The sequence below is a fragment of the Leptodactylus fuscus genome, chromosome 6, assembly GCF_031893055.1.
Source record: "Leptodactylus fuscus isolate aLepFus1 chromosome 6, aLepFus1.hap2, whole genome shotgun sequence".
NCBI classification, from domain to species: domain Eukaryota; kingdom Metazoa; phylum Chordata; class Amphibia; order Anura; family Leptodactylidae; genus Leptodactylus; species Leptodactylus fuscus.
In genome coordinates this window covers 3,051,758-3,064,765 of record NC_134270.1, presented here as the reverse complement: position 1 = coordinate 3,064,765, position 13,008 = coordinate 3,051,758, and the positions used below count along the sequence as shown (strand labels likewise).

The 13,008-nt window shown below is 49.3% G+C and overlaps 1 protein-coding gene across 1 annotated transcript in view; it reads right to left on the bottom strand.

Annotated features, from left to right (window-relative positions):
- Positions 1-13,008, bottom strand: part of ABCA5 (ATP binding cassette subfamily A member 5) — an 84,995-nt gene that overhangs the window by 48,142 nt on the left and 23,845 nt on the right. Inside the window, exons 5-10 of the mRNA XM_075279253.1 lie at positions 8,553-8,705; positions 8,156-8,244; positions 6,562-6,791; positions 4,604-4,745; positions 3,796-3,984; positions 596-743 (exon numbers count right to left, since the gene is read on the bottom strand). Coding sequence (XP_075135354.1) covers positions 596-743; positions 3,796-3,984; positions 4,604-4,745; positions 6,562-6,791; positions 8,156-8,244; positions 8,553-8,705 — 951 coding nt within the window. The remainder of the gene's footprint in view (positions 1-595; positions 744-3,795; positions 3,985-4,603; positions 4,746-6,561; positions 6,792-8,155; positions 8,245-8,552; positions 8,706-13,008) is intronic.

The window sequence follows — 13,008 nt, the reverse complement described above, 5'->3', positions numbered from 1 at the left end:
AAGTAATGTAATGTATGTACACAGTGACTGCACCAGCAGAATAGTGAGCGCAGCTCTGGAGTATAATACAGGATAAGTAATGTAATGTATGTACACAGTGACTGTACCAGCCGAATAGTGAGTGCAGCTCTGGAGTAAAGCAGTTGTAGTAGCAAACTAGGACATGGCTGGATTTAAATTTTCTTCTTATTGCATTGCTATGGGGTTAGTGAAGTAAAACAATAATTTATTGATAATTTTCTAGTTTAGCACATTTGCTGACTTAGTTGTTCTGTACTATTAGTAATGTGGCTCTTACACTTGCATCTATATACAGTACAGCTCTGCACCTTATGGTCTGCACCAGCCGGACCAGATTTTATCTGGAGATTTATATTATATAACGGATGCCGCTCCACAGTTATCTGATGTCCTGGTATTATCAGTAAATGTAGATATTGTAGTAGATTTCATGCCATTAGTGTTTACCACGAGACGCCCTTATGAAGAAGTGAATGCAACCCAATACAAAGTACCGTATTAAACCTTCCTGACCTCTGGTCAGTTACAGACTTTTGACATTTTCTATATATAGTAAATGAGGGAAATGTCTTACTGGGAAGAATCTGATCAAGATAGGAGGCCAATAGCAGGTACATGACACTGTCCACGACAAGGAAGATAAACGTGATAATAAGGGGGTACGGCCCGTCCTTCAGGTTAAATAGCTGAGCACCTTTTCCGTGAGCCTCTAGAAACATGATCTGCAGAACAAAACAGACGTCCGTACATTAGCTCAGACAACACAACAGACTATATGCGTATATAGGAAGACATATAAGTACATGGGTGGCAGACAAAGGGTTAAAGAGGAGCTGCCATGTCCTCTGGTGTTCTACAGATAGCCACAGAATTGACCACTCCTGTTATTTTTCGAGTAGCCCAATTCCAAAGATATCAATGATGTTAAGTTTGTCTATGGACTTGGTGGTCCTCCACTGCCCTGTGATAATGCTGAGTGGGTGAGACCACAAACTTAAAGGGGTTTTCCAAGGCTTCAATCCTGAATACGTATCCTCAGGACAGGTCGTCAACATGTGACTGGTTGGGGTACGACACTCGGGGCGACAATCAACTAATCGGCGGAGGTCGCAGCACTCCTGAGCACTGCAGCCTCTCTGCTGCACTGATGACATCACATTCTTCGATCACATGGTACGGCAGCTCAGCGCTAGTCAAGTAAATAGGGCTGGGCTGTAATACCAAGCACAGCCACTACAAAACAATGGCGCAGTGTTGTGTTCACCCAAATAGTGGCCTCTTCAAACAGCTGATCTGTGGGGGTGCTGGAGGTCCTAGAGATAGGCCCTCAGCACCTCAGACAGTCAGAGGACATGACCGCAGATTTCTGCAGCCTCTATCAGACTAATGGCCAGTACTACAACCCCACAGTCAGGTCTAGGACATTATCTCATAGACCAATCTTGTATAATTAAGATTGTAATTAAAAATTGCTGAGGATTACACAAGCCAAGAGAGCGATTCGGCTGCCTGCAGAGGGGGCAGAGATAATCCTGGCAGATACTGAATAATAGATGTCATCTGATGAATTAATGTCGTGCAGGAAATCTGCAGAGGTTTCATGTTCACACTGTGCAGCAGAAAAATTCAGCCGGATGAAATGGGAAATAACAGAGAGCGGAGCTGACGGCGGCCATGTTAACATTTCACTTTGGTGTGGAGCGTGCTGAGAGCGTCGGGATATGGGATGTGACGGGCCAGGAATGGGCAACGAGCTGAGAAATTACAGATTATCAATAGTCAATGTGGCCAATGCCTGAAGCTCCATCAGAGCAGCGATGTCAGTGCAGGATATGGAATATAGACAAGATGGTCAGTGAATATTCCGGTATCTGCAGTCTGGTGTAAGCCGTAGATCACTGCCAGCAATACCCATAGGGAGCGGGCTCAGCGCTATATACAGAGGGGGCCGCAAAGGGTTATAAAGGATAGATCCACATCCACATCCACAAGGCTCTCCATAATGCCGCACCTCCCTACATTTCTTCCCTCATCTCTGTCTACCGCCCAACCCGTGCTCTCCGCTCACTCAATGACCTAACACTTACATCCTCTATTATCAGAACCTCCCCCGCTCGTATACAAGACTTCTCCCGAGCTGCACCACTTCTCTGGAATGCTCTACCCCGGACAATCAGATTAACTCCCAATTTCTACAGTTTCAAACGCAAACTAAAGACGCATCTTATCAGAAAGGCCAATCACAATTCCTAATGCACAAAATTGTCTGAACACTGTATAAGCAATGCCGCCCCTGCTACCTCTTGTGTCACCCTCTCTACCTCATAGATTGTAAGCTCTTTTGAGCAGGGCCCTCAGTCCCATTGTGTGAAATGACGTTCTTTGTTATGTATGTCTGTATCGGAACCCTATAAATTGTACAGTGCTGCGGAATATGTTGGCGCTATATAAATAAAATGTATTATAAAATGTATTAGATGGGTAGGGGGCTGACTCTTGATCAGGGGGAGGTTGTAGTGCTCTGTTATCCCCTACACTGCTATAACTATAACGGGATCCGATTCTTTTTGGCCGCACGATGCGACGGAGACTCTAACTCAGATGTGACGTAACCTTACTCAGTCTACAGGAGTGCCAAGAGTCTGATATTGGCCTCAAACCACCATGATGTCTTTGGTCAACCATCCCCCTGTTGTATGTTATATCTGTGCTTGACTTCATCTTTAAATAAACTAAAGTGCTCGGTGAATCCTCTCGAGGGGCCGAAGGGCCAAGAGAAAACGACAAGTATTTAATTGATTAATGGACCTCTGGACAGGTATCAGATGGGCCTGAGGGGACACGGCGGTGTTATGTTGTAGTATATGTCATTTACTTAATGTATATCTCATATAGTGACAGATTTACTGCTCCTATTCACTAGTGGAATAGAGACCACTCTTAAAGGGGTTGCCGTGTTAGTCTTTTACAGATGTGCCGGGACCAGGACTATGAGCAGCTTACTAATATACTGAGTACTGGACACAGTCCGCTCCGTATATACAGAGCTCCGGTGGGAAGACGGAAGCCATATACATTCATTAGATGTCTGACAAACACTTACCATTGGTGACCTATTCTATGACTAGGTTATGAGTTGTAACCCTTTGCCGCTCCTAAGCCCGCACCGCACGTTATATAGACAACAGCAGCCTGCAGCGACCAGGATCGGAGATATAATACTCACTGCAACTCTTGTCTTGTAATCTTGGCTCCATATCCTGACCCCCACCCTATGCAGGCTCCATAGAAGATAGTGCTGCAATCCCAGCATCTTACATTGTAGTGGCTGTTCATGGTATTGTAGCGCAGCCCCTGGAATGGGACTGAACTGCGAACAGGCCGTGTGATTGATAAGTATGATGTCACATGGCCTATGAAGTGCTAGAAAAGTGTCAACACTGCTTCAAACAGGAGATCTGCAGGGTCCTGGGCGTCCTGAGGTTATCAATTATATCATCTGGAGATCCCAGAAATCCAAAGCTAACATAATAAATGAACTGAACGCTTTACACGGACGAAGCGCTGAGATCAAAGCCATAATGGGGAGACAGTAAGCTGTTATGTCTGTCGCAATGACCTGGGAGAGCGATGGGTTAATGGCAAATCATGCCATGCCGCCCATATCTTTGCAAACTTCCAGGGGCAAGCCCTATGTTTGTAATCCAGTTTGTCAATTACCAGACATGGGGCAATCCTAAAGGCACCGGCGAGTTTGGGTACCATGTGTCTTACCTGGGCTATCCCGATCATGAAGGTGCACTGACAGAACGGACTGAAGAACCACACAAAGGACTTGGGGAAGTCCCCTTTCATCACAATGAAAATGCCCAGAGCGCCAAGGACCAGCGTGGCCAGGAAGGCGATACCGCCCGCCTGCTTGGCTTTTTTAAAAAGTGGTGTCAGCATCAGAGCAAACAAGATCTGGGGAAAAAAACAAGAAAGAGAAAAAGTCGTGAATAATTTGAGCAGCTGACATGGGGCAGGTAGTAGCAGGGAATACAGGAGGCCAAGTGTGATCCTAATACAACCCAGGGGAAGTAACAGTCCCGGGATAACCCCTTTATTTGGGTGCACCATTGTTTTGGGGCATAATAAAGACAGGCCTCATGCTACGACCTGGTAAGTGATCCATCTGCATCTGGATACAAGCAATCCTGAAAACCTGCAATGTCTCAACCCTCAGAAGACGAAGCAATAGATTGGGGGTCTCTAAATATCTTTCAGGAGAATCCCTTTCTCATTTCTATTTGGATCCATCAGAACAGTGCGGAGAGCTCGGCGTGCGCTCTATAATAAGACGGCGGAGTGCTGCTGAGTGATGTATTACTGCGGTATCTCCGGGCCGAGGCCATTAGGGTGAGGAGGGTTCAGCTAAGGCCTGTTTGCTGCTATTTTTATGGCCGTTTTATTGTGCTATTAAAACCCTGCAATATTTTATTTTCTGAGTCCTACAGGCAGCAAAGCCACTTAGTAATATACCTGAAAGCAAGAATGCAGCGTCAGGGGTGTATAGTTATATATAAACGTGGCCGGTACTCACCAGAGAGATCCCATAAAGTGCATAGAGAAGGAAGACCAGGAACCAGCTGCTGTGCTTGAACGGGGTGAAGACCGTGGTTATAAAAGCCATGAGCAGAGATATCAGGAGGATCAGAATGATGTACAGCAGAACCCAGGGCAGCCTGCAAGGAACGCACATCTCTTTACACCCCTAGGATTCTATAGAAATAAACCTACACACCATAGATTTCCATATAAACTGCGCAACGTACAACACTTAGAAATGTCACTAAGAGCTGCCCGCTAGACTCCACCTACTGCGCAGCAGCACACATCAATGCACAGAATACGGAATACACGGCATGTGCTGCTGATGATATGTTACATCAATGCACAGAATACGGAATACACGGCATGTGCTGCTGATGGTATGTTACATCAATGCACAGAATACGGAATACACGGCATGTGCTGCTGATGGTATGTTACATGAATGAATAGAATACGGAATACACGGCATGTGCTGCTGATGGTATGTTACATGAATGCACAGAATACAGAATACACGGCATGTGCTGCTGATGATATGTTACATGAATGCACAGAATACACGGCATGTGCTGCTGATGGTATGTTACATCAATGCACAGAATACGGAATACACGGCATGTGCTGCTGATGGTATGTTACATGAATGAATAGAATACGGAATACACGGCATGTGCTGCTGATGGTATGTTACATGAATGCACAGAATACAGAATACACGGCATGTGCTGCTGATGATATGTTACATCAATACACAGAATACGGAATACACGGCATGTGCTGCTGATGATATGTTACATCAATGCACAGAATACGGAATACACGGCATGTGCTGCTGATGGTATGTTACATCAATGCACAGAATACGGAATACACGGCATGTGCTGCTGATGATATGTTACATGAATGCACAGAATACACGGCATGTGCTGCTGATGATATGTTACATCAATGCACAGAATATGGAATACACGGCATGTGCTGCTGATGGTATGTTACATGAATGAATAGAATACGGAATACACGGCATGTGCTGCTGATGGTATGTTACATGAATGCACAGAATACAGAATACACGGCATGTGCTGCTGATGATATGTTACATCAATGCACAGAATACGGAATACACGGCATGTGCTGCTGATGATATGTTACATCAATGCACAGAATACGGAATACACAGCATGTGCTGCTGATGATATGTTACATCAATGCACAGAATACGGAATACACAGCATGTGCTGCTGCTGGGTTTACTTCAGATAGCACCCAGACCTTGTACCAAACCCTCAGCTTTGATAAAGCTTTGGCTCTGCAGAGATTTTTGATCACCTCGTGCAAAAAAAGAAAATGGAAGCAAGCAATCTTGAAAATGGGAAAAAATAGAAACACAACGCAATATTGCAAGGGGCTGGGATCGCGTAGTCATGATAGCGGGGAGCCTTGTGAAAGCTTCCCAGCCTGTCATTCAATGGATTTTATTGTAGGCTACTCTATGCAGCCTGCACAAAAAGAGCCAGGTTTTTGCAATGCATTAGCATTGTAATGCATTGCAGTAGTGATCAGACCCCCTGGGGTTCAAGACCTCTAGGGGGTCTAATAAATGCACAAAGTAAAAAAAAAAAAAAAAAAAAAAATTTAAAAATAATAAAAATTCAAATCACCCCCCTTTCTCTAGAACACATATATATAAAATTGCTTAATTACTGACACCCCCTACACATTAGGTCTCCCTGTGTCCAAAAACGCCCACTCTATAAATCTATAAAAATAGTTTTCCCGTAGGAGGGGAGTCAAAAACGGAAAACGAAAATCCAAAAAATGCCGTCGGCGGGAAGGGGTTAATCACTATTAGGCAAAAATTCAAGAATATTGGAATAATAGACGTGTGCTGTGTGACTGGCTGCTTCTCCTTTGCACCAGTATTTCATAGCTCTCTTCTGTCAGTACCAGAAGGCCGTGTCGTGGAGCCCCAGGATCTTCATAAACTCTTTTAGCTTTTTCTCTTTTTCAGCCACAATATAAGCCGCCGGGGAACATCCAAATGGTGAGAACGCCATGACCAGGCAGATGGACATGAGGGCGTGGTAGAAACCGTCCACTTCAACCACCGGCTTCTTCTCCATGATCATGGCCTTTGTCCTCTTCAGATCATCCCAGGCCGAATAGTTGGTTTTTAACTGGGATAAAAGAAAAGGACAATAATTGCAAATGTCACACAGTTATACCCTGTCATCCGGGGGGCCGCAGGCACTCCCCAAATAGTGCACCCCTACTCCTTATTACTGCCTTTACCATGTACAACGTTGCTCAAAATGATGGAGGAGATTTAGGAAGACTGAAGTTCTGAATCTCCTGCACCCACAGAGGGTGCACCTAATGTATGACAAGGTGCACACCGCACCTCCTCTTATATCAGGGCTGTGCACCTGCACTAATCCCTTTGTTCACATCTGCGTATGTATTCTGACCGGTCAGAGTCCGTATGGGGACCCCCCCGAACGGAATACCAAACGCAAGGGCAAGCACTGGTGCAGTAAAAGCACACGGACCCCATAGACTATAATGGGGTCCGTGTGCTTACCACCAGATCTCCGCAGGGAACGTGCGGACAGGAAAGTAGTTCACCATCTACTTTCCTGTCCTCATGATTCATGTGGGCAGCCCGCGGCAAGCACACGGACCCCATTATAGTCTATGGGGTCCATGTGTTTTTACAGCACAGCGCTTGCAATTGCATTTGTATTCCGTTGGGGGGGGGGGGGAGGGTCCCCATGCGGACTCTGACCGGACGGAATACAAAAGCAGATGTGAACCAACCCTAAGCTCTAAGTCAGCTCATATGGTGGGGCCTGTGTGGTTTCACCCATGCATCCTGCCACATACCCTTTCACAAAAAGTTACAAAATTTGGGGGTCAAACTTGACTTATGCAAACAATTTGCAAATTGTTCAGGCCTTGCAAGCCATAAAACTGGTGTACGTGACATACGATAATAAATCCCACCTTTATGTTCAACGAAGGTAGTGCAAAGTTTCCCTTTAAAGGGATCCTATCATTGGATACCTTTTTTTTTCTCGATAACACGTAGGAATAGCCTTAAGAAAGGCTATTCTTAACCGACTGCGCATGCCTGGGCCATAAGAAAATGGCCGCTTACACCAGCTTAATGTGTAAGCGGCCATTTTTTTTGTGTCCCGGGCATGTCGGCTCTGCCTGAGGCCTAGAAGTTTGAAATCCAGGACGGAAGAAGACACAGGAATAGGCCGTTCAAGAAGAAGATGGAGGCATCGCTGGAGATTCCTCTTGCAGCATTGGGGACGCCCCAGTGATGTTTGAGCGCTGAGGACCGTCCCCAGTGCTGCCAGAGAACTCATTTGCAAATAGACGAAATCCCGGATTTCTACCAAACAGCGGTGCGGAGAAGACATCTAAAGGTAGGAGAAGAATAGTCTTTCTTAAGGCTATTCCTACGTGTTAGTCAGAAAAAAAGAGTATCCAATGAGAGGATCCCTTTACAATCTCTAGCAGGTTGACACCATACCTTTATAATGGCAGAATCTATACAAGCTTGTATCCGCGTGAATCCCGAATAGTGGTACTGTACAGAGTCACACTTGGTGGAATAACAGTCTGACGGAAGAGGAAAAATAAAAGCCATCTTCAGCAAGAAGAATAGTAATAGAACAGATGACAATTTCAACAATCTACCTGGGGTCAGCCAAGCAGGGGTGCCTAGAAATAAGGGGGTCTCATAGCAAGTGAGAACTGGATGCAAAAACAGTTGCAAACTGGAGCAGATATCTGGTGTAAACTATATAATGCACTTACCATCACCCAGGATCAGGGGGAGCAAACTTTCCGAAAGGTTCCCCTCTGACCTAACAGGGAAGCGCACTGATGTGCTCAGAGTCATGTCAGAAGACAGATAGAAGTCTTACCTTGTATGTACGGAGTAGGTTTTGGGAAGTAGAAGGGAAAGAACATCAGCTTGTAAGACATGGAGTCTTCAAACTTGACACCGACGAAGTGGAAGTAGGAGGCGCTGGCCGCTTTCAACTCGTCTTCATTACGGAAGTGAATAACTTCTACATCTGGAAAACAGCGAGAAGGAGACGGCTCAGCGCCCTGTACAGTCCACGTTAGGTCCGCAAAGTGCACATTTTGGGCATGAGGTGGCAGTAGTTGCACCCAATAGTTCAGCCCCAATAGGCCAGGTGAAACGATGTACGCCGAGGCCAGGTGACCCCATGTACACCGAGACCAGGTGACCCAATGTACGCCGAGGCCAGGTGACCGCATGTACGCCGAGGCCAGGTGACTCCATGTACGCCGAGGCCAGGTGACCCCATGTACGCCGAGGCCAGGTGACCGCATGTACGCCGAGGCCAGGTGACTCCATGTACGCCGAGGCCAGGTGACCCCATGTACACCGAGACCAGGTGACCCAATGTACGCCGAGGCCAGGTGACCGCATGTACGCCGAGGCCAGGTGACTCCATGTACGCCGAGGCCAGGTGACCCCATGTACGCCGAGGCCAGGTGACTGCATGTACGCCGAGGCCAGGTGACTCCATGTACGCCGAGGCCAGGTGACCCCATGTACTCCGAGACCAGGTGACCCGATGTACGCCGAGGCCAGGTGACCCGATGTACGCCGAGGCCAGGTGACCCCATGTACGCCGAGGCCAGGTAACCCCATGTACACCAAGACCAGGTGACCCAATGTACGCCGAGGCCAGGTGACCCCATGTACGCCGAGGCCAGGTGACTCCATGTACGTCGAGGCCAGGTGACCCCATGTACGCCGAGGCCAGGTGACCCCATGTATGCGGAGGCCAGGTGTCCCCATGTACGCCGAGGCCAGGTGACCCCATGTATGCGGAGGCCAGGTGTCCCCATGTACGCCGAGGCCAGGTGACCCCATGTACACCGAGGCCAGGTGACCCCATGTACGCCGAGGCCAGGTGACCCCATATACGCCGAGGCCATGTGACCCCATGTACGCCGAGGCCAGGTGACCCCATGTACACCGAGACCAGGTGACCCAATGTACGCCGAGGCCAGGTGACCGCATGTACGCCGAGGCCAGGTGACTCCATGTACGCCGAGGCCAGGTGACCCCATGTACACCGAGACCAGGTGACCCGATGTACGCCGAGGCCAGGTGACCCCATGTACGCCGAGGCCAGGTGACCCGATGTACGCCGAGGCCAGGTGACCCCATGTACGCCGAGGCCAGGTGACCCCATGTACACCGAGACCAGGTGACTCAATGTACGCCGAGGCCAGGTGACCCCATGTACGCCGAGGCCAGGTGACTCCATGTACGTCGAGGCCAGGTGACCCGATGTACGCCGAGGCCAGGTGACCCCATGTATGCGGAGGCCAGGTGTCCCCATGTACGCCGAGGCCAGGTGTCCCCATGTACGCCGAGGCCAGGTGACCCCATGTACGCTGAGGCCAGGTGACCCCATGTACGCTGAGGCCAGGTGACTCCATGTACGTCGAGGCCAGGTGACCCGATGTACGCCGAGGCCAGGTGACCCCATGTATGCGGAGGCCAGGTGTCCCCATGTACGCCGAGGCCAGGTGTCCCCATGTACGCCGAGGCCAGGTGACCCCATGTACGCTGAGGCCAGGTGACCCCATGTACGCTGAGGCCAGGTGACCCCATGTATGCGGAGGCCAGGTGTCCCCATGTACGCCGAGGCCAGGTGACCCCATGTACGCCGAGGATGACCTCATCTACGCCGAGGCCAGGTGACCCCGTGTATGCGGAGGCCAGGTGACCCCATGTACGCCGAGGCCAGGTGACCCCATGTACGCCGAGGCCAGGTGACCCCATGTACGCCGAGGCCAGGTGACCCCATGTACGCCGAGGCCAGGTGACCCAATGTACGCCGAGGCCAGGTGACCCCATGTACGTCGAGGCCAGGTGACCCAATGTACGCTGCGCCAGGTGACCCCATGTACGCAGGTGACCCCATGTACACCGAGGCCAGGTGACCCAATGTACGCCGAGGCCAGGTGACCCCATGTACGCCGAGGCCAGGTGACCTCATGTACGTCGAGGCCAGGTGACCCCATGTATGCGGAGGCCAGGTGTCCCCATGTACGCCGAGGCCAGGTGACCCCATGTACGCCGAGGGTGACCCCATGTACGCTGAGGCCAGGTGACCCCATGTACGCCGAGGCCAGGTGACCCCGTGTATGCGGAGGCCAGGTGACCCCGTGTACGCCGAGGCCAGGTGACCCCGTGTACGCCGAGGCCAGATGACCCCATGTACGCCGAGGCCAGGTGACCCCATGTACGCCGAGGCCAGGTGACCCCATGTACGCCGAGGCCAGGTGACCCCATGTACGCCGAGGCCAGGTGACCCGATGTACGCCGAGGCCAGGTGACCCCATGTACGCCGAGGCCAGGTGACCCCATGTACACCGAGACCAGGTGACCCAATGTACGCCGAGGCCAGGTGACTCCATGTACGTCGAGGCCAGGTGACCCGATGTACGCCGAGGCCAGGTGACCCCATGTATGCGGAGGCCAGGTGTCCCCATGTACGCCGAGGCCAGGTGACCCCATGTATGCGGAGGCCAGGTGTCCCCATGTACGCCGAGGCCAGGTGACCCCATGTACGCTGAGGCCAGGTGACCCCATGTACGCCGAGGCCAGGTGACCCCATGTATGCTGAGTTGCCCCTTGCCTACAGGAGTATGATGAATTAGGCAGTGACTAGGATATAGCAATATCTTTTTCTCAGTTGTAATGTGAACACCGGTTATCATCCTGCCAAGTGATGAACAATAAAAGAACATTAGCAAAGAACTTGTAGGAGAACAATAAATGCTTAATGAGTAGGAAGAAAAGCCGAAAAGAGCAGCTGCATCCAAAACCACAGTGTGAATGGTGCAAAGTGAGCTTCAGAGGTTTCTACAACTCCCATTGGCATCAATAATATAAAACATTCACCTTGGCTGACTGAGCGAGGGTCAGGCGACCCCTATTCTCATTATAGGAGGAGGTCCCAGGGGTGACAAATGGGGTACCTGTATACAGCTCAAGTCACCAAGCTTTTCACTTCTTTGTAAAGCTGGGTTCACACAGTGCAGGTGACCTGGCATAGATTTACAATATGACTTACAATGAATCTGTTGGGCTGAGACATCTCACCCCCCCTCCCCCGGCCCGACTCTCTGAGCTCATATTTGCACGATGAGATGAGCAGGGCTTGTGGTGCACGTCTGGTGTAAGAAAGGGCTTTGTGCCAATTGTGCACCACAATATCATCCATCTATACCCGAATAATAAACCTTCCCCGCTGTGTGTCACCGCCCTAACACTGAATTCACACCCATTTTTTGACATGTGATTTTCTGCTGCAGTTTTTTTCCTTTCTGCAATGTGTGGATGAGATGAGCCAGAATCTGAACCACTTTGCAGTCACTGTAAGATGCAGCATTTTTTGTTGCAGCGTTTTCGATCTGGGAACCAAATTTTCTCTGCAACGAGATGGCACTTTGACACAGTAATAGGGGTTTAGAGGAGAGTTTGAGTTGGTAGACTTCCCTTGGGATATCCCATTGAGCTGCACACGGTCTCCCTGGCTCCTTACTCATTCCACAAGACTATTGCACATATCGGCTTATTTTGGACTCTCTTCCCCTCTGTGTTAGCGCCTCCCCACCGTCACCCCACTTGTACTACGTTATGGGTGCAGTGATGTATAAGCTATGGGCTTGTGTTTGGCCCCTTCTTTCTTCTATGTCTCTGGTAATCTGCTCTTATCGCTGAGCTCTTATCTGTGACGTCGTTGCCTCTTTGTAATGTACGGGCAGCGCTGCTCTAACTCATACAAAGGGGTCTTAAGCCTCGGACCCCCCTCTAATAAATCCAATGGAATAAAAGTAATTGAACGTTATTATGATGATGACATGAATGGATATTATGGCCGCCGCTGTCCTTTATTTTCTGGTGCTGCGGACAATTGTATTTGTGATAAAGCTCAGGGTGACGTCTTCTATCAGGGCTAATGTACTATACGCTGACAGTAGCAGTATATACACCAGTCAGCAGCCCGCAGTGCCGTTCTGTAAATCTCAATATATAAGACGTGAGCTGTACAGTATACGGCTGCCATCCTGCATTAGCCATAGTGTCGCTCAGGGTATACGGCTATGTCTGTTCTCCTACAAGTTACGTACAACAGACTAAGACCTTGTAAATCTCCCCTGTACTGTCTGCAGGAGGAATTGGACAAGTTCTCGCTCTCAAAGGTTCCCTAGCTGAAAATGCAGCAAGAGATTAACCCTCGCTTCCCTGCAGGATTTCTCAATGACCTGAGCCCCAGATTTCTGGCCTTTTACAATCTTCCTCCTGGTGGGTGAAGCAGGTAA